At 37.7% G+C, this 24,413-nt stretch overlaps 1 protein-coding gene across 3 annotated transcripts in view; it reads right to left on the reverse strand.

Annotated features, from left to right (window-relative positions):
• The window catches only part of FILIP1 (filamin A interacting protein 1), a 180,863-nt gene that overhangs the window by 84,040 nt on the left and 72,410 nt on the right, over positions 1 to 24,413 (reverse strand). For all 3 annotated transcript variants that reach the window (XM_055330662.1, XM_055330661.1, XM_055330660.1), the window contains exon 2: positions 20,378 to 20,659. In XM_055330662.1, coding sequence (XP_055186637.1) covers positions 20,378 to 20,653 — 276 coding nt within the window. In that variant the 5' untranslated portion in view covers positions 20,654 to 20,659. The remainder of the gene's footprint in view (positions 1 to 20,377; positions 20,660 to 24,413) is intronic.

Below are 24,413 nucleotides of genomic sequence, written 5' to 3' on the forward strand. Positions count from 1 at the left end.
TCCGTCTATGTCTCTCTCTGTGTGTCTTTCATGAATAAATAAATAAAATCTTTTTTTTAAAAAAAGAGCTGGTAATCTTAATATACTTTATGAATTCTCCATATATATATACATATCAGTATGGAATCTCTCAAATATATACCTTTTATTTTTTTATTCAAATATAATAGAGAGCTCAAGAAGGACGAAATTCTACTGATGTCAATAAAACTCATTTCACCAGAACTAATAGATATGTCTTGCATATTTGTCTTTCAAATCAATACATTCATTGAGTCTCTCTCTTTTCACATATGCGTCTCTCAGTTGGATTTTTTCCAGTTAGCTCAATTCTTCTTACTTGAATCTATAATCCAAAGTTTAGATCAAATTCCAATACCAGGGAGACCTTGGTGGCTCAGCAGTTAAATGTCTGTCTTCAGCTCAGGGCATGATCCCAGTCTGGGGATCGAGTCCCACATCCAGCTCCCTGTGACAAGTCTGATTCTTCCTCTGTCTATATCTCTGTCTCTCTCTCTGTCTGTGTCTCTCATGAATAAAGAAATAAAATCTTTTTTTTAAAATTCTAATACCAAGTTAAAAAATTCCAAGTGAAAGATTATTGTGTTAGACTAGAAGTCTACTACGTTGAATTTGTTTGAAATTAAGATCTCTACTGTAGAAATTAAATAAAATCTTTACCAAATATCCCTTTGCTTTGTCTTCCTCTCTTCTTTAGCTGAAAGTTGAAGAGCCTGCCTACTACTTCTTTCCATTGGCACCAGCACACACCTTAGATGGAGCAGTTAGTTACCTCCCTCCTTCTTCCTTTTCTTTTTCCCTCTATTTACTAAATTATTCATGTGTAAAGTTGCTATTCTACTAGTTGTTTTGATGGGTACCACATGAATAGGACATAATCCCACACTTACATGACTTTATACTAAAGTAGAAATGAGATTTGAGGTGATTCCTGTAACTGTTTATCCAGAGAACCTTTTGGAAGGAACGGTGGGAGGAAAGTTCTAGAGCATGGGGTAGCATAGGGAAGTCATAAGGAATGAATAATTTTAATTCTAGATTTTTGACCAACCTAAATGACTCCAAGCCATAGCAGGACTTTTGATTCATAGAATCATAGGAATTTAGAGTGGGAAAGAACTTTAAACCCATTATTTACAGCTAAGGAACAGGTTCAGAGAAGCCGTTACTTTCCCCAAGGGCTACAACTAGTTGGTTGTTGATTATATATTAGAACTGATGGAGGGATCTCAGACCAGGGATCGCTCCATCACACTAAATCATAGTGAATACATTGCAACAACCTCATGTAGGAATTAATCCATATGCTAATTAATTTTAGAAATGTGAAATAAGTCATTTTTTTGAGAGGTTATCTTTTAAATTGGCATTTGAATGTCACTGAGCACACTTGAAGGAATCCTGGCATGCTATAAAATCAATGCCCTAAAAAAGAAACTGACATTTCACTGAAATTTGACTTTGTGTTCAAATACATTATTTGCTCATTAGCAATAGGAATGTGGTTACTGAGCTCCAAATATTGATTCAATACTTTTCCTTAATTTTCAGGTCAGTGCACATGTAAAGTATTATTTAGAACATACTTTCTTCCCATGTGCAATTCTCATAGTCAACCAATTTTCCTATAGTCTTCCTGAGGCAAAATGTTAGAAAAACTTCATTTTGTTATAAGCTTATCAACAACTACTACTAATAACTACTCATCATTTAAAGTTGAGAGGACTCTGGTTGAATATGTTACATATCATGGTCTTTTTATTTGCAGTCCCCCTCTTGGGATTTTCTTTTTCATTCCTAAGTCTAAGCCTGAGCTTTATCTGACAACCTGACATTGATTCTGATGTTTAAAAACCATGTCTTACTAGCTTGTATAATGTTCTCAGTATATTAGCTTTTTCACAATAAGTGACCAAAAACAACTGGCCAAGATTCATTTTAATAGCTGAGAACTTTCAGGGAAAGAATTTTCTTGATTATGAGAGAGTCAAAACGGTTCATGGTCCCCCTAGTTTATTTCAAACTCCTGCTGCTTTTTTGTAGTTATCAAGTTGCCAAACCTTGTTGTTTCAGACAATTGACATGCATTGACCTCTACTGAGTTTTTGTGGTTAGGAACCTTATCTAAGTTGTCATTATCATGCTTCATCATCCACAAACCAATGGTCAGATGAAAGCATGGCAGACATGACTAAACAGAAGAAGCAAGTGGATGAGATCAGACAACTCGTGCTGCCAGATTTCTCAATGCTGAACTCATTATTTCACATTCAGCAGTGGCCAGTTTTAAACAATATTATGAGAATATCCCTAAATTTCCTTCCAATTTCTCCACGACCTTCAAGGCCAACAAGCAAGTAGTCTGATGCCTTCTTTCTGCAGCCATTCTTCACACATGCTTAATCCCAAGAGCTAATTTAGCAAGACACAATGGAGCTGCCATGGTATGGGTTCACTCCAGCTGAAGTTCCAGTGGTCAGCTCACAGATGGTGTCATATTCATGGAGATCAGCTCTGAAGGCTTGCATCCCAAGGTGACTTAATCACAGCAAAACCATTTGAAGCATCTCTTCCTCACATGCCTGGCCTTGTTTTTTCTAGCCACAGCTTCTCAGGACTCACCAAAGCCATAAATAAAGAAAGCAATCGTTTACATCTGCTAAAGTGGAGGCACTTGGAACTTTATGCACCACAAGTAAAATCCACTCCACTCAGGTTTCTGCTCTCACCACTCCACTGAAACCTCTTTTATCATGGCAAACTATGATTTCCCTGTTTGTTAAATGCAGTGGTCAGTTCTCATTCTTCACTCTCCTTGATCCAGCAGTAGCATCGGAAGCTTTTGATCTCTCTTCACCTTGAAACATTTTTTAGTTTGACTCCAAAACACCCACCTTTGCTAACTTCCCTCCTATCTCTCTAGCTGCTCATTCTCATTCTCCTTTGCTGATTCCTCCTCACTTTCCTGACCTCTGAGTGCTAGAATTCCCTGGGGCTCAGTCCTTGGACTTCTTATCTTTTCTAAATTTATTTTCTTCATGATTTCACCCAGTTTCATGGAATTAAATACCATCTACACACAGATGACTCCCAAATTGATAACTCCAGTCCAGACCTTTGCCTGAACTCCAGACTCATATCCAAATCTCTATGGATATCTCTCTGTCCTTGAATGTCTAACAGCATCTCAAAAATAACATGTGTAAAACTGCATTGCTGGTCTCCACCTGTCTATTCTGCTCCACCTGCAGTCTTCCCCATCTCAGTAAATGACAACCACCGTTCTCCTTTGCTGGGCCAAAGAACCCTGGAGACAGCATTAGATAATCTCTGTCTCACATGACCCATACTCAACCTGCCATCAAATACTATCTGTCCTCCTACAAAATTTGTAGAATCTGAGCACTTTTTACCACTGTTAGCATGCTACTCCAAGCCACCATCAGCTTTAGTTTGGATAAAGTTTGTTTGTTAGTTCCCTGTTTCTGGTGGTTCCAATCAACTCAGAAACAAAGAAGTAAATAAAGAACTGCTGACAAAAAAAAAAAAAAAAAAAAATCACTGAATTTCCTCTATATACTCAATTATCAATACAGTAAAACTAAAACTGAATTTCCTCTATATACTCAATTATCAATACAGTAAAACTAAAACTGAAACTCTATTGGAGTTCATAGGAATGGAACTTTTAAAAAGACACAATGACGTTTTTAAATGTTATTCTGCAAATATTTGTTAAATACCTAATATATAGAGATTCTAATTACCATGAACAATGAAAAATAACCAAAAGAAGACAAATATCTTTAAAAGGAAAAAAAAAAAGCAAATCACAACCTGATCTTTAAATTCCTTTATTTATTTATTTTTTTTAAGATTTTACTTATTTATTCATGAGAGACAGAGAGAGAGAGAGAGAGAGAGAGAGAGAGAGAGGCAGAAACACAGGCAGAGGGAGAAGCAGGCTCCATGCAGGGAGCCTGACATGGGACTTGATCCCTGGTCACCAGGATCATGCCCTGGGCCAAAGGCAGGCGCCAAACCGCTGAGCCACCCAGGGATCACCTTTAAATTCCTTTAAAGAGGGTTATACTATCTGTTGGCAAATTGAATTTAAATAAATAAATAAAGTCCTTTAAAGATCCTCTGATTATAAAGCCATCTCTTTCAAATAAGAATAGCTGGGGAAATTCAGAAACAGTACAATTAGAGAGGACAGGTCTTTCTACACATGAAAACATATTATAGTGCTCAAGTAATTAGAACAGTGTGGTATTAGCACATGAAATAGGTAGAGAAATCTACATACCAAACCATAACCCAGAAATAGATTTAAATATTATATTACAGAAAAAAGTGACATTTCAAATCACAAGGGAAAAAGTGAAACATCAATTAATGGCTATTTACCTATTATTTCTCAGTTGTAAAATCATTTATCTTTATTCTACTTTGTGATGTTGCATCTGAAACTCTGCAAATTGCATTTCCTAGACTCCCGTGCTTGTTGCTTCCTATTGAGCTCTGCCAATTGGAGTCACTAGAGGGATATTAAAAGGTGGGAAGAGGAGAATGGGGAGGGCTTTTCTGTTTTGTCCTAGTTCTTACAGAGTTGTTCCAGTTCCAGCTTCTTCAGACCTTCCAGAACCAGCCCATCAAGTATCTCCCTGGAGAGGTCCCTTCTCTGAACTCTTAAATTCTAGTCATTCTACCTCTTCCCTTTGTTTTCCCAGCTCTAAAGGCAGGAAGTTATTGTCTCTGGTTACTAAAGCATTCTCTCTGTACTCTTTTCATTTTCTAGCATCTATATAACCAAATCCCTTTATTAACTCCTTTCCATTTGAAATATCTAGAGTGGTTTCTGTGTGCCTATCTGGACCCTCACTGCTACAATAGCCATCTACAAAAAAAGTAAAGTGACTTGCCTTAAATAGAGATGAATCCTAAATAGGTAAAATAATGGGAAAACTGGAAAGAAAAAAAGGACTTGGAGAAAGTTAAAATAAAGTTTTCATAATCTATAAGTGGGAAGGCTCTCTTTTTAAATAATATTTAAATTCAATTAATTAACATATAATGCATGATTGATTTCAGAGGTAAAGGTCAGTGACTCATCAGTCTTCTATAATACCCAGTGCTCATTACATCACGTGCCCTCCTTAATGTCTATCACCCAGTTACCCCAGACCCCCACCGTCCCTCCAGCAACCCTCAGTTTGTTTCCCATGATTAAAAGTCTCTTATAGTTTGTCTCCCTCTCTGATTTTGTCTTGTTTTATTTTTTTTCTTTCTTGGGAAGGGCTTTCTAAATTTGATCCAAATCAGAAGCCATAAAAAAAAAAAAAAAAAAAAACAAATCAGAAGCCATAAAAGAAAAGATTTATGTCTGACTAATAATAGTGGTAAGAAATTTTGCATAGCAAGAAATGCCAAAAGCAGTCAAATTAAAAATAATGAGACAGAGGGATCCCTGGGTGGCGCAGCGGTTTGGCGCCTGCCTTTGGCCCAGGGCGCGATCCTGGAGACCCGGGATCGAATCCCATGTCGGGCTCCCGGTGCATGGAGCCTGCTTCTCCCTCTGCCTGTGTCTCTGCCTCTCTCTCTCTCTCTCTCTGTGACTATCATAAATAAATAAATAAAATAAAATAAAAGAATATATAAAAATGATGTCTGAAAAGGGCCAATTGCAGAACAGTGTATGTAATATGTTCTGTTTGTGTAAAAAACAAAAGAAAATATACATACTTACATACATTATGTCTTTTTTTTTTAGTTCTTCAGCCACATATGTGAATCAATTATTCAAATTTTAGGGGCACCTGGGTGGCTTAGTCAGTTGGGCATCTGTCTTTGGCTCAGGTCATGATCTTGGGGTCCTGGGATCGAGTCCCATATTGGCCTCCCTGCTCAGAGGGCACCTGTTTCTCCCTCTGCCCTTCCCCCCTTGCTTGGGTGCTCGCGCGCTCTCTCTCTCTCTCTCTCTCTCTCCCCCTCCCTCCCTCAAATAAATAAATAAATAAATAAATAAATAAATAAATAAAGTCTTTAAAAAAGTTATTCAAATTTCTAAATAAAATATTTTTAACTAGACTTATAATGATAATTGTTTCACAATATATATAAATATTAAACCATATTGTATATCAGAAATTAAATTATATCTCAACAAAAAAAGGAAAGATAATAAAACTGTTGTTTTAAATCCCACACAAATATTTTCAACATAAACTTTTTTCAGTATATAAACTTTACCCTAAGAATTATTTTATGTTTGGCCTGATTTTTGGATTTACTAAATCAGAGCATGACTCCATCCATACTCTTGTCTTATAATTACATGATTCCTGAATGTGTAATTACAATAAGACTCTACCACCTTGGAAGAGATACAAGAATGACACTCTATCAAGATACAAAAATCTCTGAACACCTGGATGGAACGGAAGTCTTCTCCCATAAAGTCCTTGAAAAAAACATGTGAGCAAGTTATAACAAGTAATGGAACAAGCTTTTAAGCATTAGCCTAACAGTAGGTATTTGTATGGAGAATTGCTTTCCTTGCCTAATGACCTTGATATGGAAACACTTGATGTTCACTTGATACAGAAACAACATTAAAAATAAAGTGGGACAAAAATCAATGAATAAAATCAATGCACTGCTCCCATCAGCCACCCCAGAACATGTGAAATATTAGTTTCTTTCCTTTCAAATCATTTGCATGATACATAATGAAAGAGAAAAATCTCCAGTAAGAAGAGGCTCTCAACACTATTTTCATACAGGAAATGGTCTCAGGACTGCAGATATGTCAGAATAGCAGGACCACAGATGGAGGGCATGCAGTGAAAGATAAGACTAGAGTGGTGAGTGACTGCCAGACCATAAAAGCCTCTCAGAGCAATAGGGTGCCTCTGAGTGTTTTAAGCAGAGGAAAGACTTGATTGATTTGCATTTTAAAAAGCAGACTCTGACTGTGATATGGAGAATGATGGGTGACAAGACCACAGGAAGGGAATATCAATTAGGGGGCTATAGCAATAAACCACGTGAAAGGTCATAAGGATGCCTGAAGTGAGGCAAAGATGGTGAAGATCATGTCTCTCCAGTTATTTGAGGTCAGGGACCCTATGGCTTATTCTTTACCCTCACATTTCCTCTACTACCTAGCTGGCATTCTATAATCACCTATCATTGATTCCGTTGGCAGTTGAATCAACTATAATATGGTGGTAGATAATCAATAGGAATGACCAGACTGTTGCTCTAATGTTTGCTGCAGGTAGACAACAGTGTGATGTCTGTGAAGATCATTGCATGAGACAGTGAGACTCAGGGGGAAATGGGATCTTACAGCCACCTGCATCTTGTCTCACCAGTGAAGAATGGAAAAAGTCCTTCCCTCTATCCCTTCCCACTTAAGCAATTAGAGCCCTGAGAGAAAGAAAGGAAGTGTGATGTTCAGAGTTTCCTGCCTACAACTCTTCAGTGACCCCAGAAGTGTCTCCCAGTCAGAATGTGTGTTTTTTTTTTTTTTTTTCAAGAAAAATCTTTGGGTATTTTGCAGTCAGCATACCTGGCACTTCAAGTTGGCATGTTACACCACAATCACCTATAAACAAGTCATGTCAGATATTGCAAAGAAAACAAATGCTCAGGCCTCAAGCTCTGTATGCAACAGTGCACTCAAATGACTGTCCTTTGTAAACACAAAGCCAGGAATATAAAGAAAAAAAAAGACATGCATTTTGATTATTTCAGAATGCAGTTCACCTTCCACATTGCTTCGAGGTTAAGAAAAAATATATATTAATTAGATAAAGTATATAAACAGTCAAATGCATGCACAAACACATATATAAAGTATATATTATGTATAATATATATCACATATAATATCTATTTATTCACATAGAATTTTTTCTCACCAGTTCAAGATGGCAGGTACTATACTATGCTACTTCAGGGCAGATCCATTTAAGGTTCAAAAACAGTAATACCACTGGTCAAGGGACACTGACTTTCATTGGTACATACTGGTTTTGAGCCCATCAGACTATTTCTACATTTGCTTAGGAACATACAAACCCTTGTTTTATTGCTGGTTTTCCTCACAAATTAGCTATTCCCCACAGAGCCATGAATTTGCAAATGTGCTTTTATTATTACAACTTTAAAAAGGCAGGAGTAGAGCAGTCTGCTAAAATTTGTGCACATTGTTTCTGTTTCCTTTCAGAATCTGGATCAGGAAATGTTTAATGTGGGAGTAAGTATTGTTAGAGATTAATGGCTGCTGTTCGGAAAAGTCGATAAAAGTTCTTTCCTGCCAATACAAACGTATACATCATGGAAGCACAAGGCAGTGCCCATGGATAGGATTACATGCTAGCTGAAAAGAGCAAGTGGCAATGGGCTAGTTTCTTTCGATTATGCACTAATATGACAGGGAAATGATCTCAAAATTTTTCAGCAACACCCTGCTTTCCCTTTTAAATACAGTTTGGATAAAAGTATTTTTCTGTTGACAACTGTATGATGTGAGTCTCTTTGAGTCTGTCATGTGTTTCAAGGTTAGTCTGTGACTAGTTGACATATGCTTATGAAGTCAGATTTCAAATCCCACCTGGGCCAATTTAACTTTGCAAAGAAAAATATTCCACACTGTGTCTGCACTCTTAACCCCACCTGGCAAACCTGAGGATGCCACAGGTCACAAGAGGTTCAGAACAAACCCTTCTTTACCGCTGTACATGGAAAGGTCTCCTGAGGATCGCTGGGGCTAAAACAAGGGAAGATCATGAAGAAGTGCCAAAAGGGGGTGGGCATTCTTTATCCATGAAATCTTTGCCCAGTGACTTTTAGGAGTGTCCCTGGAATTGCTCAATAGAGGGAAGGGAATAAAAGAGAGGTAAAGGCTAGCCCAGGAATTTGTAAACAATGTCAGGTTGCTAGCAGTTATAAATAGGGCTTGTACAGAAACATCTCAGTAATTTGAACACCATTAATTTAAATTCATCCTGGTCTAGATACACAGTTCTGCATTTTACTCTTAAAAATACATAATAACTATAAAAAATGTTTTATGTGGCTTAACAGTGTAAATCAGAAAAATACACCTGGAGTACCTGAGTGGCTCAGTGGGTTGAGCGGCCAACTCTTGATTTTAGCTCAGGTCATAATCTTGCAGTCCTGGGGTTGAGCCCCAAGTCAGGCTCTGCTCTAAGCAGGGAGTCTGCTTGAGGATTCTCTGTCTCTGCCCCTCCCCCTGTTTGCATTCTCTCTCTCTCTCAAATATGTAATCTTGGGTGCCTGGGTGGCTCAGTCAGTTGGGCGTCTGCCTTCAGCTCAGGTCATGATCCCAGGGTCCTGGGATCCTGTCCCACATCGGGCTCTCTGCAGGGAGCCTGCTTCTCCCTCTGCCTATGTCTCTGCCTCTCTCTGTGCGTCTCTCATGAATAAATAAATAAAATCTTAAAAAAAAGTAATCTAAAGAAAGAAAGGAAGAAAGAAAGAAAGAAAGAAAGAAAGAGAAAAAGAAAGAAATAAAAATACACCTAACTTTAAAATTTTACTCTGTCTTTTCACTGTTTTCAATCACCAATGAGCAATGGCATTGGCATTAGTCACAACTGGTCATTACAAGTGATTCTATGGTTCAGTTTGTTATAACCTTACCGAGAAGCATGGGGAAAAAAAGCAAGATGCAATGAGGAGATGAGGCAGTCTGCTAAAAAGAATCTAACCATCAATTTGTGATTTAGAGACCAAAAAAATTATCACAAGTTGTAAATGTCAAAACTTGTTTTGTATGGAAAAAGTTCTGTTGGCAAATAATAGATGCTTCTTCTCCTTATCTATGAGATAGGTGTCTCTTAAGTGTGAGTTTGTCTTCCATTTGAATTACAAAAGCTATAGCAGTCTATTATATTTCTGGCAGATGATAGGCGCTGGCTTTGGAGTCAGCAAGGCATAACACATCTTACTACGGCATCCTTGGGAGGGTTCACTTAAACCATCAAAGCTCCCATTTACTTATCTAACTTTTTAGGGCTGCTGTGATCATTAAATAAAATAAAGAAGATGCGGCTTTAGAGTAGGCAGCACAGAAGGATGCATAGTCAATATAGATGGGATTATTTTTCTTTTGTCATGTCATGTCATTGCCACTTATTTGTTTGGGTTTTTTTTTTCTACCTTGTATTACTGGAAAGTTTTATACATACACCAAAGTAGACAAACAAGTATAATGAACCACCTATCTCCTCACATATTTTGGGGGGTGAGGAGAGGCTGGAAACTTTAAAGGAAATTTCAGACATCTCTTCATTTCACCCAACAATAAAGAGATTATGATGACAGTGTCCTCAGGGTAGGGTACAATCTGATCCCTGGTGGAGAGAGATAGTTCTGCCACTAATATTGGCTTAACACATCCAATAAGAAAATACATAAATTGATGCATGGGGTAAAGTACCATGACGGGTAGAAAATGCAGCCAAAATTTTCACTGTCACCTGACGTTTCCTTGGAATACCCTTATTCTTAGTCACTGTGGTGAACACCGTCTATTTTTAATGTGCAGTACTTTTAGAAAAAATTAAGATGGTAGTCCATTTTTTGCTTTATCAAAAAAAATTCATATTAACCAATTGGAACTACAAAGTAATTTCCAAAAAGCACCTATCAAGTGCTTCATAGATAAAGTCTGTCCTCTAGGAATTTGTTGTATAAAATAATTCTCAACGAGTTTTTGGAGAGGTATTGTTAAAAGTAGTCAAACAGGGGCACCTGGATGGCTCAGTGGTTGAGTGTCTGCATTTGGCTCAGGTCGTGATCCCGGCGTCATGGGATCAAGTCCTGCATCATGCTCCTCACAGGGAGTCTGCTTCTCCCTCTGCCTATTTTTCTGCCTTTCTCTCTCCCTCTCTGTGTCTCTCATGAATTAATTAATAAAATATTTTTTAAAATAGTCAAACAATATAGAAGATGATGGAGATAAATTTACCTCTGTAAGAATATGGGTACCTGAGTAGGGCAGAGGGAGAGAAGGGAAGTAGGTAGGTAATCAGAAGATTTTTAAAAAGGGGTCGTAAATATCCCATATCCAGATTCTCTGGGGGACAGAGACCTTGCTAACAATAATTCCCTGTCTAAAGAGCTCTGGGAGCTTTGATCAGTCTCACTTCTTTTGTGTGGCAAGTTTCCAAGCCCCCTACAAGCTACTGATAAAGGCCATAAGAGAGCTAGTAGTGAGCAGAAGGAGGGAGACTGGTGATGGGTAGGGGAAAGGTAAAGATTGTGCAACTTAGTCAGGGAAGCGGGTAGGATCAAGTCAATAGTACTGGCCCTGATGAAAAAAGGATATTTTTCTCTCTTTGTGAGGGGGAAGAGGAGAAACAGAAGGAAAGGAATAGAAATTTTTGGCATAGAGAGAGGTTGAGAAGACCTTAATCTCCTAAGTAAAACAGAAGATCAAAGTATCTGTGGGGAATAAAGGGAACAAGGATAGGATGGGGATGATGAAAGAAGTGTTTCCCTAACATCGATAAACCTATTTTAGTGTTCTCTTCCAAAAATAAAACAAAACTAAACAAAAGCCTTCCCTACCCCTTACTATTCCCTCAGACCCAGCCCTGCCATCCTTCTCTATCCACAAACTTCTCAAGAGTAAAGTCTATCCAAGTACTCCTGGATATCAGCAATCTGATATCAACACTCACTGTTCCTTTGAAAATGTACTTTTTAAATGCCAGCTCAATAAATGGTTTGTTCTCAGTTTTCATCCTCCAGTTTTTCAGCAGTACAGAAAACTATAAATGTCTTCTTCCTGAGAGTCTCTCCTCCATTGCATCCACGGTACATTGTGGTTCTCATCTGTCTTCCCTTCTCTTTATCCATGTCCTCTACTCCTCTTTGGCCAGTTCTTTCCTCTCTCCGCACCCTTAATGCAAGGTGTTCTCTAAGGGTCTGTCTTTGGACTTGACTTTTTTCTTTTATTCTGTATCCCTACAGTCACCTCAGATGAGTGCCATATTTGTTTCTCTATATCTGTGCTGTTAATACAGTAGCCACTAGCCACATGTGGCTATTTACATTTAAATTATTATTAAATATCATTTAAAATTCATTTCTTCAGACATATTAGCCATACTTCAAATGCCTACAAGCCACATGTGGCTAGTGGCTACTATATAGGACAGTGCCGATAAAGAATATTTCCTTCTTCATAGAAAGTATCTTTGGACACCATAAGCTCCAGATCTTACCTCCTCTGTGAGGTAAGATCTTCTACCCTGGCAGTGTTCAACCTGACAACTCTCCTAGAAATCCTTCTAGAATCAAATTCATTATGCCTCAACTCCTATTCCATTTAACATGTATTTCTCATAATAGTTTTCTGTATAAGCTCTAATTTTACTTTTAAAAGACCCCGTGTAGGGATGCTTGGGTGGTTCAGCAGTTGAGTGTCTGCCTTCGACTTAGGGTGTGATCCAGGAATCCAGAGATTGAATCCCACATCAGGCTCCCTGCAGGGAGCCTGCTTCTCCCTTGCCTATGTCTCTGCCTCATTCTCTTTTTCTCATGAATAAATAAATAAAATCTTAAAAAAAAATAAAAGGCTCCATGTAATAAGACCACACGCTCAAATAACTAAGAAATATTTACATAAGTAAACTGGATATTTAGGTATAGTTTTATCCACTAAAGTAATAAAGATCATTTGCATTAAGAAAAATAAAAACCGGGCAGCCCGGGCGGCTCAGCAGTTTAGCACCGTCTTCAGCCCAGGGTATGATCCTGTAGACCCAGGATCCAGTTCCATGTCGGACTCCCTGCATGGAGCCTGCTTCTCCCTCTGCCTGTGTCTCTGCCTCTCTCTCTCTCTCTCTCTCTCTCTCTCTCTCTGTGTCTCATGAATAAATAAATAAATAAAAATCTTAAAAAAAAAAAAGAAAAATAGAAACTACAGCCACGTAGGGGGGAAATTGCTGTCTTCTACAGAGTACCTATATAGTACTTTCCCATGTTTAGAGTGTCATAAAATAATAAATAGATTTATTAATGGGACATTTTCTCTTTATATATTAATATATTTTCCTACAATTCTCAACAAAACCAAGGTTTTCCCCAGAAATGTCAATGAGTGCACTATTCTCACTGTAGAGAAACCAACTTTGTGATTCTATTAGGAACACTAAAAATATTCTACCTAAACAATGAAAATCAGACACCAATGCTCTTTGCCAAAATACTACTGGACAATACTACTGGACACATGAGTTCTGAAGCATCGTATTCAACAAAGAATAAGATCTGGTCCTGATTTTAATCAGAAAGTAACCTGTCTCTGTTGCCTCCTAAACTTAGCAAAGACATACCATTCTCAGCATGTTGACCATTTTGGTGGTATGAGGTTTCACTGGGCAGCCTCACTCAGGGTGACCTCAGCCTAAGATTCTAAAGATGGAGTGTATTAAGTGCAGGTGAGTCATCAATTTAAAAAGCCATACAGAGTAACTAAAAGCCTCATTCTTTAGAAGTACAGAGATTCCATGGAAGGCCTTACCATGTGACAAATGGAACTCACTTAGGAAAAGAAAAGCCCTCTCTAAAGACAAAAGTGATAAATGGTACCCCTGTGGGATAAGCCTATTGTGCTTGGTTGCAGTAGGTAATTCCATCTGAACTGATTATCACATCCCCAATGGAATTATGGCATCTCTCGCTAAAGATGACAGAAAGGCAGAGTCATAGTTTTATAACAGGATTTTAATTATAAATATTTAGGACTATGACTGTTAACCCAATAGCATTATGTATACTATGATACTTTATATAGTTCAAAGACATTAAAAAATTAACCTTATGATGGCTTCATAGGGTGTACACACACATACACACACACGCTATATTCAGTGCTATAAAATATACATCTTCCTGTTTATACTCCGGCTTCTGAACAAACCAGTGGCAGTGCAAACACATGGCTTCTGCTGATTGAATCCTGAACTTCACATATTAATGCTCTAATTTGTCCACAATGCTTCAATTTGTCCACAATCACCTTCCTCTAACACTCCCCTCAGCAATGATATGGCATGTACATAATTATCCTTAAGACCACTACTTGAGGGGTACCTGGGTGTCTCAGTTGTTTGAGCAGCTGACTCTTGATTTTGGCTTAGGTTATGATCTCAGGGTCCTGGGATCAAGTCCCATATCAGGCTCCACACTCAACAGGGGGTCCACTTGAGGATTCTCTCTCTCCCTCTGCACCCCACCCCCTGCTTGCACACATGTACATATGCATTCTCTCTCTCTCTCTCAAGTAAATAAATCTTTAAAAAATAAATAAATGAAAATAATAAAAGCTGTCCATTGACTTAAGTTTCCTGCTGGCTACTATCCTTTCTTCTACTTTCTTATCCACAGTTATCTGTCCAATAACATCTATATTAGCTAAGTGTAGTAATCACAACAACCCCAGAAAGTAGGAAGTATATGTGTTATACAAGAAGTAAACTGAGATCCAAAGTCAACACTATTAAGGTCAACTACCAAACCTTCTGAAGTCTACAACACTCTCCCATTGGACTTGGTATTCACACGGTTCTAGTCTTATACTTTTTAATAGTCTCATGTCTCACTTAAAGCCCAAAAGTAGCAAAAAGCAATATAGTGATTTCAAAGCAGGAGGTCAGCAAATATACACTAAGGGCTTACTCTGTGCCAGACAAATAATTTACAGCCAAGCTAAAGAAAAATAAAGTTTGGCTTCTTTGGCTATGTCCAAAACCAGCCCCCCCCCTCCCAAAATCTAATTAACTTTTACCAAAAAATAAAAATAAAAAAGATCTTCTAAATTCCTAGATTTTCAACAGAACATGTTATTCTGTTTGCTTAACTTCACTTCCCAAACTACTGAAAATAGGTTTAAACTCACTGAAACTGCTCTGGCAAATGTTCCCCATAACCTTCAGATACACAAACCCAAAAAACCCCCTTTAGTCATATCCAACTGAAGTTTTCTGCTGATTTGACTGCCATAATCTCTCTCATCTTCTTGACAATGTTGATTCCTTTGGCCTCTGCATCACTCCACTCTACTGAGATCCTCACTTCTCGTGACTGCTTTTATTGATATGTCTTATATGTAGTCTCCAAATTCAGGTTTAGTTCTGACTCCACCAAGTACTTCTCCATTGAAGCAGGACTACTTCTTTCCAACCCACTCTGTTTGAATCTGTTCATGTTGGTCCCTACAGTCATTTCTACCTGTCCAAAACCTACCAGTTATTCCTGTACCAATTCTTTAGTGAAGCTCTTGCTCATCTCCTGAGATGTTCATAATCTTTCACTCCTTCTGCTCCCATAATCTGTATTGTGCCTACCATATAAAATATTCATTTCTGGGATCCCTGGGTGGCGCAGCGGTTTGGCGCCTGCCTTTGGCCCAGGGCGCGATCCTGGAGACCCGGGATCGAGTCCCACGTCGGGCTCCCGGTGCATGGAGCCTGCTTCTCCCTCTGCCTGTGTCTCTGCCTCTCTCTCTCTCTCTCTCTGTGTGTGTGTGACTATCATAAATAAAAAAATAAAATAAAATAAAATATTCATTTCTGCATACTGTCATTTAGCCTACCAGGTCAGAAGCTCTTTCTTTATGACTGCTGAGGTAACCAGTGTCTAAAACCATGCTTAACATGTAGTAGGAGTGCATCACATTTTAGCTATGAGTATTATTATTCATCATCTTGGCATGCTTCAGACCTCTAGCATACTACTGTTTCTTAAATACTGTAAAATCAATTTAGAACTAATTAATTCATGTCCTAAGAATGAATGAGCTCTCTTAGTAAGAAAGGAGAGCACCTACAGTAGGTGTAGAGAGATAAAGCATGGAGTTGGTTTGAGACACTCCCTCTCTCTCTCTCTCTGCCCCTCCCCCCCAAATAAAAGGGTGAATCTTAAAAAAAGGAAAGAGAGAGAGAGCAAATGGCTAGGAACTGAAAAATGAGAGAATAGAGGAAACTTCTGGTAATCCACAGCCATGTTATCTATTTTGCAAGTATCTTTGAAATATATCTGCCAGTCACATGAGACAAAGGTAGATTTTTCAATTTGTGGATGATGCTGTCTCTGACTCAGCCTGGCAAACAACAAAGCCAAATGCAATGGTGGTGCATTATCTAGTTGAATTAGCTAGATTTCTCTGAGTCGCCTTTTGCACAGGCAAAAGAGAATTAACTATAAGGACAAAGGGAAGGGTGCCTGGGTGGCTCAGTGGTTGAGCATCGGCCTTCAGCTCGGGCCTGATCCTGGGATCCAGGACTGAGTCTCACATTGGGCTCCTTGTGGGGAGCTTGCTTCTCCCTCTCTGTCTATGTCTCTCATGAATAAATAAATAAAATAAAACACAATAAGGACAAAGGGAAAAATTATGAAAACTTTTTAGAGGTTGGTTTTTCTAACATGTATTCAAGTGGATATATCAAGAGAATTTACTATATAAAATAGCTAAATATTTTTTGCATCAAGAATTAATAAGTATTCCATTTTTGAATCATTTTACAAGAATAGCCTTCTGCCAAGTTTTCTGTGTTATGGCTTTTTGATGTGAGTAGCATTTCCTTTGTACGTTTGTCGTTTTTAGTACAGCCAAATCAATTGGCTTCTTTAAAGTGCTATTTTTGGACAAATAAAAGGGAAAATTAATCATGGTACCCAAGTGATAGTCTGGGTATACTATTTCATTATTTTCAGTTTAGTCTGGGAAATATGTAACCAGTTTTTCACCCAGAGAGTAAAAACGTTCCAATTTATTAGAAAGTACTTATTATTGGAAGCAGTCAATGACAGAAGAGTAATAATGGAAACCATCCCAGCTACTTCCATGCAGGCAGTGCTGGCCAGCCATTGTGTTAAAATGAAGACTTGCATCAGCTAAGGTGTGGCTTGAAAAGTCTGGAAGATGTCCCTCTCTGAGACAAAGGTCATGACACCACCAGTTCTAGATAAGACTCCTTAAAATGCAAAAATCCCTGAGAAGGACAACTCCATCTCTAATACATATCCACTAAAGTTGCATTTCAAGAGATCACTGGATAACTGGACTGGCAAGCAAAACAGCAAATTTGCAGATTTTGCAAAGAGCCAATGCTAACAATAAAGGTCATGCTATTTTAATGTTGGCTCAACAAATTCCTATAGATCACACAACAGATTCCAAAGGTGGCAGGCCATTGGTACCAGAAAACACACATAATTTTTTTATAATGTCCAAAACCCTGGAGATGGAGGTGGAGAGAATGGGAGAGATCAAAAACAAGTCTGAGAAAGAGAAAATTGACATGGAAAGCCTGAGTGAACCCCCATCTCCTCCTTTCAGTCACTTCCAGGTACATCCCCTATAGGCAGACTGGATCTCGGTCTATCTCCCCAATATTACAAGTCCTTTTTTTCTGTGTTATCCTACTTCTTTTAACCAGTAGTTCCCATCTCCCCAAGGCTAGGCTGCTGCACAACTCCAGGGCACAACCCTCACAAGGTAGTGAATATGCAACCCTCCAAAGTTGTGTAGGGCCTAGCCTGTGGCCATGTGGCACCCCTGCCTTCCACCGTGTTTCTCACTATCCAGATCACATCAAACCTCAAGACTCACATCATACTCCTCTACCGCCTGGATGTGAAAGAATCCTTCCTCAGTTTTTTTAACCTATCAATGGCTTGGCCCTGGAGTTCACACTAGGAGTGAAAGAAATTCTCAAGATGAAGAATAAATACAAAGACCCTGGATCTTACCCTTGAACATCCCCAAGTGTAAAAAATATAATAAGAGGGACATTGAACTGAGAGACAGGGAATTTGGATCTAGAGCAGATGTTAACTAAACTTCTGGGCAACCTGGGGAAAGTCACATAATTTGTCAGAGTGTAAGTTTCAGATTTGTAATACAAAGAAGGTGCGTAAGACCCCTTCGAGATCCTTGTCGCCCCCAATATTTTATATAACCTAGGAACGCTAGCTCCAGTAAGGGTATTTGAGTAACATACAGCTGCATCATAAAGGGAAGTAATCAGTGGCCTTTGAAGGTCTGGAAGACAATTCACTAAATGTTCATAAATGTCAAGCCAAATGGTATACAGGCCTGAGCTGATGGTAATTTACCTCTCAAGGCATATCCCTGCCTCTCTTCACAGCACTAGATCTTTACATAGATTTTTTTCTTATTTCTGTCTGGCAAACCTGGCACATAGCCGCCACATTTTCACCAGCCCACTCATATTTGCTAATGCCAACTGCCTCCCACTCTTAGCTACAGCACACACACCCTCTCATGTGACAATGCTAATAAAGGATGGGTTTCTGCTACAAGAACATAGATCTACAGCTCTAAATACAAGAACATTCTTATTTTATTTTTTATATTTTTTTGAATATTTTCATTTTAAACAAACCCAATATGACAAAATCTGCATTTATAAGTATATACACTTATGTGGGTGCATATAAGTAAATGGGTGGATGGATGATTTGCTTTGCAAATGAATTCGTCATGAAATTTCTTAAAATACCAGGTCCTTTATTTCTCTTTTCCTTCACTGCCTCCTCCACAAATATCTTACACTTTTTGCTTATTTATTGCTACTCAGGAATATATCTATTATGTAAGCTAAGGTATCTAGTATTTATAAAGTTTGATGGAAAACAAAATGCAAAAAAAAGAAAGAAAGAAAAAGAAAACAAAATGCATTTCTTTAGCATCTTCTGGCTAATTTTCTTCATGTTCTGGGTATGTGGCCTTATATTTTACATGCCTCTGCTTTGAAACTGTATCTGGTAACTCCAAGAGTACCAAGAGTATAAAACTCTCATGAATCTTAAGTACCTTCCAGAGTCCACCATGATAGAACAGCCTTCTACAGAAATTAAAATCTAGAAGAGCCATAGGTTTCACACAAGCCACCAAGCTTGGAGAAAAGTGAGCTGATGGCATTGCTTTGTAAAAACTTTCATGACAACTGTTGTACCTTCCACTCAGGTTATCTGTCAACTGAGGGCAGCTTAACCACCTTTCTGGGATGGTGAAGCTATTTCTAGTAAATGGAAAATTTTATCTTTTGCTGTGAAATGCAAATGTGATTTTTCTCAGCCCATAAATGGTAAGCTCAATCGTGTTTGTTTATTTGTTCAAAATTTGAGCTTTGTATGTTTTCTATTTCTCTCTTCCCCAGGGCTTTCCTTATCTGTATGCACACACAGATGAGAACAGCAACAGATCAAACTAGCCCACTAGATTAGGGTAGATTGCAAATAATATCTCTGATGCTAACAGCACCAAAGGTTTCATCTCACGGGATTGCGATCGTTAGCATTCCCCTCGAGGCTCATGCAAGCTAAGAGCCGAACAAAAACAAAAAGAAGAACAACTTCACTCTTAAGTCATACTCTCTTCTAAAAAAAAAAAAAGTCCTTTTTCCCCACTTTCAGAAACACAATTGTCCAGAGCTTAGAAATTCAAAAGAATCCCAACTCCCTCTGGGATCCCTAAGAATGGATACTTAATGAGGGACCGAGTTTATAGAAGCTACAGAAGGTGGTGCGGATGGCAATAGAAAGAACACTGAACCAAGAATCAGGAGGCCTAAGATGAGATATGGACAAACCTTAACCCTTCTGGGCCTCACTTTCCTCCTTACAAAATACAGATAATAAAACCCACATTTTTCCTGGTATCAAATGAGATAAGAGACTTGAAAATTCTTTGTGACAATATTACAACTTCACAATACAATGCTCTGCTTATTTATGTTCATCTCAACTCCTATGATGGTGTAGACAATTAAAGCTGAAAGTTAAGAAAAAATGAGAAAAGAGTTAAGACTGGGTTTAAACAAAGTTTTTCTTTATCTCTCCCTCTCTATGTCTTTCTTTCCCTCTATCTTTTTATCTCCCTTTTACTCTACTTTCTAGAAAAAGGCAAAAGTAACCATTAATCTAATCTCTGTGTTCTAACAATCAACGTTTCTATGGTTTTCAACTGCAGCCAATGGCTAAATTAGATAACCTCACTGCTTACTAAGGACAGAAGCCTGTGTTAAATTATTACCAAAATCACATCATGAAGAAATCTTCTGCTTCTAGAGAAGCTTGAAATTGGAATCACCATCTATCCTTTATTAATTAATTCAATAAATATTTATTTGGTACAAACTTGTGGCGGGGATTTAGAAATTAATAAGAAAAACATAGCCCCTTTCCCCAAGAAGTTCACAATCCAGTGAGACAGACAGATTCATAGTGTCTCATTTAATAGCTTAGGAACTAGAAACAAATAGTTGAAAAAATTTGACTCTACCTGCAACTCTCCTTCCATTATACTGAGGAGCTGTATAAGGTCTTCTTTGGATAACTCCAAGGGTTTCTTATTTTTTCGTTCACTTTCTCCAGATGGTTTTAGGTGTCGTTTGACAGTTCCTGAGGCCATGACATCATCCTCCTTTCTATTTGATTTGTTCTTCTTTTTTGCATCTTCTGAGAGACTTTTATCATCAACATTGCTGATGATAGAGGACTTGGGGCAAGAGATATGCCCATTGGATGAACTTTCACCACCCTGGTTTCGGGATCTCATTCCCACCTACAATATATGAAAAAAGATAAAATGTTATTACTACCACTTAAATTATTTGTCTAACGAGTTAGAACTTTTAGCAGCTTCATAGCATCACCAATAAAGAAATACTGAAAGATCAGTTCCAGTTAGCTTCCTTACAGCTTTAATGAAAGTCATTAAAATCTTCAGGGAAATGCTTTGATGGTCTTCAGGAAAAAGTGAAAATGTGATACTAACATGATAAACATCTCAAACCAAATGATTAAGGTCAACACCAGGAGTCCTAAGCCATGTCTATAGCCTGTACTTCTGATATGATGAGATTAAAAATGGTACTTTACGTTTGTGGCCTCCTTCCCCCAAACATTACTCAAGTCTAATAATGAGAAAAACATCAGATGGACCCCAGTTGAAAGATAGCCTACAAAATTGCTGACCAGTAATCTTTAAAGTTATCAAGGTCATTGAAAACACAGAAAATCTGAAAAGCTATCACAGCCAAGAGAAACCCAAGGGTACATGACAACTAAATGCAATAGGACATCCTAGGTGGGATTCTGGAACAGAAAATGGACATTATAAGGAAAAGTCAGGATATATGAATAACGCATATATTGACTTTAGTCAATAATAATGTATCAATATTGATTTATAAATTATAATGTGCTATTCTAATGTAAGATGTTAACTATAGAGGAAACTGTGTGTGGTATATAGTGGAACACTTGGTATTATGTTTGCAACAATTATGTGAATCAAAAGCTGTTGTAAAATAAACCATTTATTTTCTAAATAAAGTCTATGAGAAAATTCAAACATCTGGGGCACCTGAGTGGCTGTCAGTTAAGCATCTAACTCTTGGTTTTGGCTCAGGTCATGATCTCAGGGTCATTAGGTCGAGTCCCAAGTTGGGCTCCAATGCTCAGCATGGAGTCTACCTGAGATTCTCTCCCTGTCCCTCCCCCTCTGCCTTTCCCTTCACTTGAGTGTGTGCTTTCTCTCATTCAAATAAATAAATAAAATATTTTTAAAAAAAAGAAAGAAGGAAAGAAAAGAAAATTCAAACCTCAAACTCTGCCAGGAACCAGTTGGAAGTCACAAGGTACAGAAAAATCCACATAGGGTGGAGGGGGCTTCAAACAGAGAGAGAGGAAAAGGGAAACTCGAAGGGAAGAGGGTGGTGTTGTTTTTAGTGATGTGGGATTTTGTTTTTCCATAACCTCTTTTTAAAAATCAGGGAGTTTTTTGGTTTGGTTTTGTCTTATGTCAGTCATTTATAGTAATAATAAGAAGAGCACAAAGAATTGGGGAAAACAGATTTTAAAATCAAAAATTTTTTGAATATTTTGAGGTAAAATAAAGAAAAAAGACTAAGTAGCGGCTAACTTATCCTGTGGGGAACACATTTGGGTCTTTCCATCATGAATACTTTACTGATTCTGTCAGTCTCTGAGCAGAAGAACTTGACCAACAGCTATGTTACAAACAAACAAACTGAACTCAAAGCCTAGGACTCAAAGTGCAAGAAAGGGAGCTCTAATATCCTGGGGGCTGTACTAGAAAATTTGCCTAAATCTTTAAATATAGTAGCTTAGCACATGGGCTTATTTAAAACTCACAGTATAAATAGTCTTTCCCCTGAACAGCTAAGCAGCAAGATTTTCATTACTCATTCCAGATAAAATACAGAGACTTATTTTCTGAAAGTAAATTTCCTTTATGAACCCAACCATACTTAAGAAACCAAGGAAAGCTTTTGAAAACACTAGATTTATCATAGAAAAATAAATACAGTGTGATGCTTCCTTTCAGATAGTGCATATTCAATTCTTCCAAGAAATCTTGAAATCTGAATTCACACTCCTTTTTTTGAACTGAACTCTTATAACCAGATGGACCCTTTTGTATATATATGAATTTTCCTCAGCACCCCAATTTTAGACAATATAAAGTGAAGAAGTGGTCCTTAACACTGGCACCCAATTTTCTGGTTCACTCAGTGATTAGTTCTTGAAAGTTTAGAGCATTTTGTGCTTCCCTGATGGAGAAAGAATAGATGTGCTTTGTAATAGAAGCTAGAGCACTTCAGAGCAGACCTACTATACTTTATCACAGTTTGTGGGCAAAGAGAGCTTAAGCCCTCAGTAAAAAGAGAGAGAGAGAGAGAGAGAGAGAGGCCATGAATAGGAAGTTTTGAAAGGGAGCAAAATATGTTTTGGCATATAGTAGACACAGGTGAAGCTCTGAGAGCTGAGTAGAAATTATTCTTTTGTATGAAACATTACATTTATGTGGGAAATCTCCATTTGAAAGGGTATCTCCTCCTCTGTAGCAGGAAGAGAAGAATGACTAAATTTCTAGAAACTCTTCTCTGTAGAGAAGGTAAGGACTTAAATCTGCACAACACTTCACTTTTATTTATCATGCTTTTCCTGGTATACTCCCACAACTGACTCCCCACTCCCAAAATCTTCTTTTGTCTTTAGCTGAAGATGATAGTAAGGTAATGGCTTGAGCCATTTCTCAGAGTTCCTCTCCTGTGTATGGAGGACGTACACGTTATTAAACTTCTGTTTGTTTTTCTCCTGATGATTTGTCTTTTTGTTACAGGGGTATCTTAGCCAAGAACCTAGAAAGGTAAAGGGAAAACTATTTTTCCTCTCCAACTACTTTAAATTTAACTCTTGACTTTTACACATCAAAACTAAGACACATGTGCTTCCCAAAGTGAATTGTGATTCCCTACAACTCCAAGCCACATGTGAATTCTTTTCACCTGAAATAATTTTCTCTACAAGATCTTAAGGTTCTTTGGGATGGTGCATCAAATACTGATTTGACAACTTCCATTTAGATCATGCATTAATAAAAATTCCAGAAAATAGTTAGATGGTAATGTTTTAAACTTAGTCATTCATGGCCTTAATCATATACAACATTTGTATTTGACTGTAGCATGTGTTTGTCATATTTCCCAGGATTTTTTATATCTTTTATAGGATCTACAGCATTTGAGTATTCCTAAATTAGAAAAATGCCTATCTATGTTATATGCATTTACTTGATCATATTTACAAACATACAGAAAGTGACATTTACTTAGTACCACTCTTTTTATATTTAGTATTTTCTAATACTTTCAGTCTGATACATGTTTAAGTAAATTTTATTGTAGTATTAATAGCTTTCATAGAATTAAGTGGGGGAATTGTATTAATATTGGTTATAGAATTATAGAATTAATTACTTTCACCGAAAAAAACACATAACTTAGAATTATCTAATTATTTTATATTGCTAATCAGCTCAAAAGCTTGAGATTCTATTCTCTTCCATGGTCTTTCACTTTGATAAAAAAAATCTCATGTGGTAGACCATGACATTAATTCTCTCTCAGCAAATATTTTTCCTCCATGCCTGGTTTTTCCTTTGATGTGTGCACATGGATTTTAGTGCTTTCCTGGTTATCCAAATAGGATCTACTATCTGTATCTCCACAACAAAGTCAGCAATCAGAATGTTCCATCTTGGCATTGTAAAAGTACTCAGAGATAACAAACTAGCCAATAAATGTTTTAGGAAGGAAGTAGACACCATATATGAAAGTAAAAAAACATAAGTCTCAATAGTGTAATCAAGTGTGCCATCAATAATGTCCACTCTTTTATTTATTTATAAAGTTTTCTTTTCTTTTTTTTGTAATCTCTACACCTAACGTGGGGCTCAAATTTAAAACCCCAGGATCTGGGACACCTGGGTGGTTCAGTGGTTGAACATC

The sequence above is a fragment of the Nyctereutes procyonoides genome, unplaced genomic scaffold, assembly GCF_905146905.1.
Source record: "Nyctereutes procyonoides isolate TBG_1078 unplaced genomic scaffold, NYPRO_anot_genome, whole genome shotgun sequence".
NCBI lineage: Eukaryota > Metazoa > Chordata > Mammalia > Carnivora > Canidae > Nyctereutes > Nyctereutes procyonoides.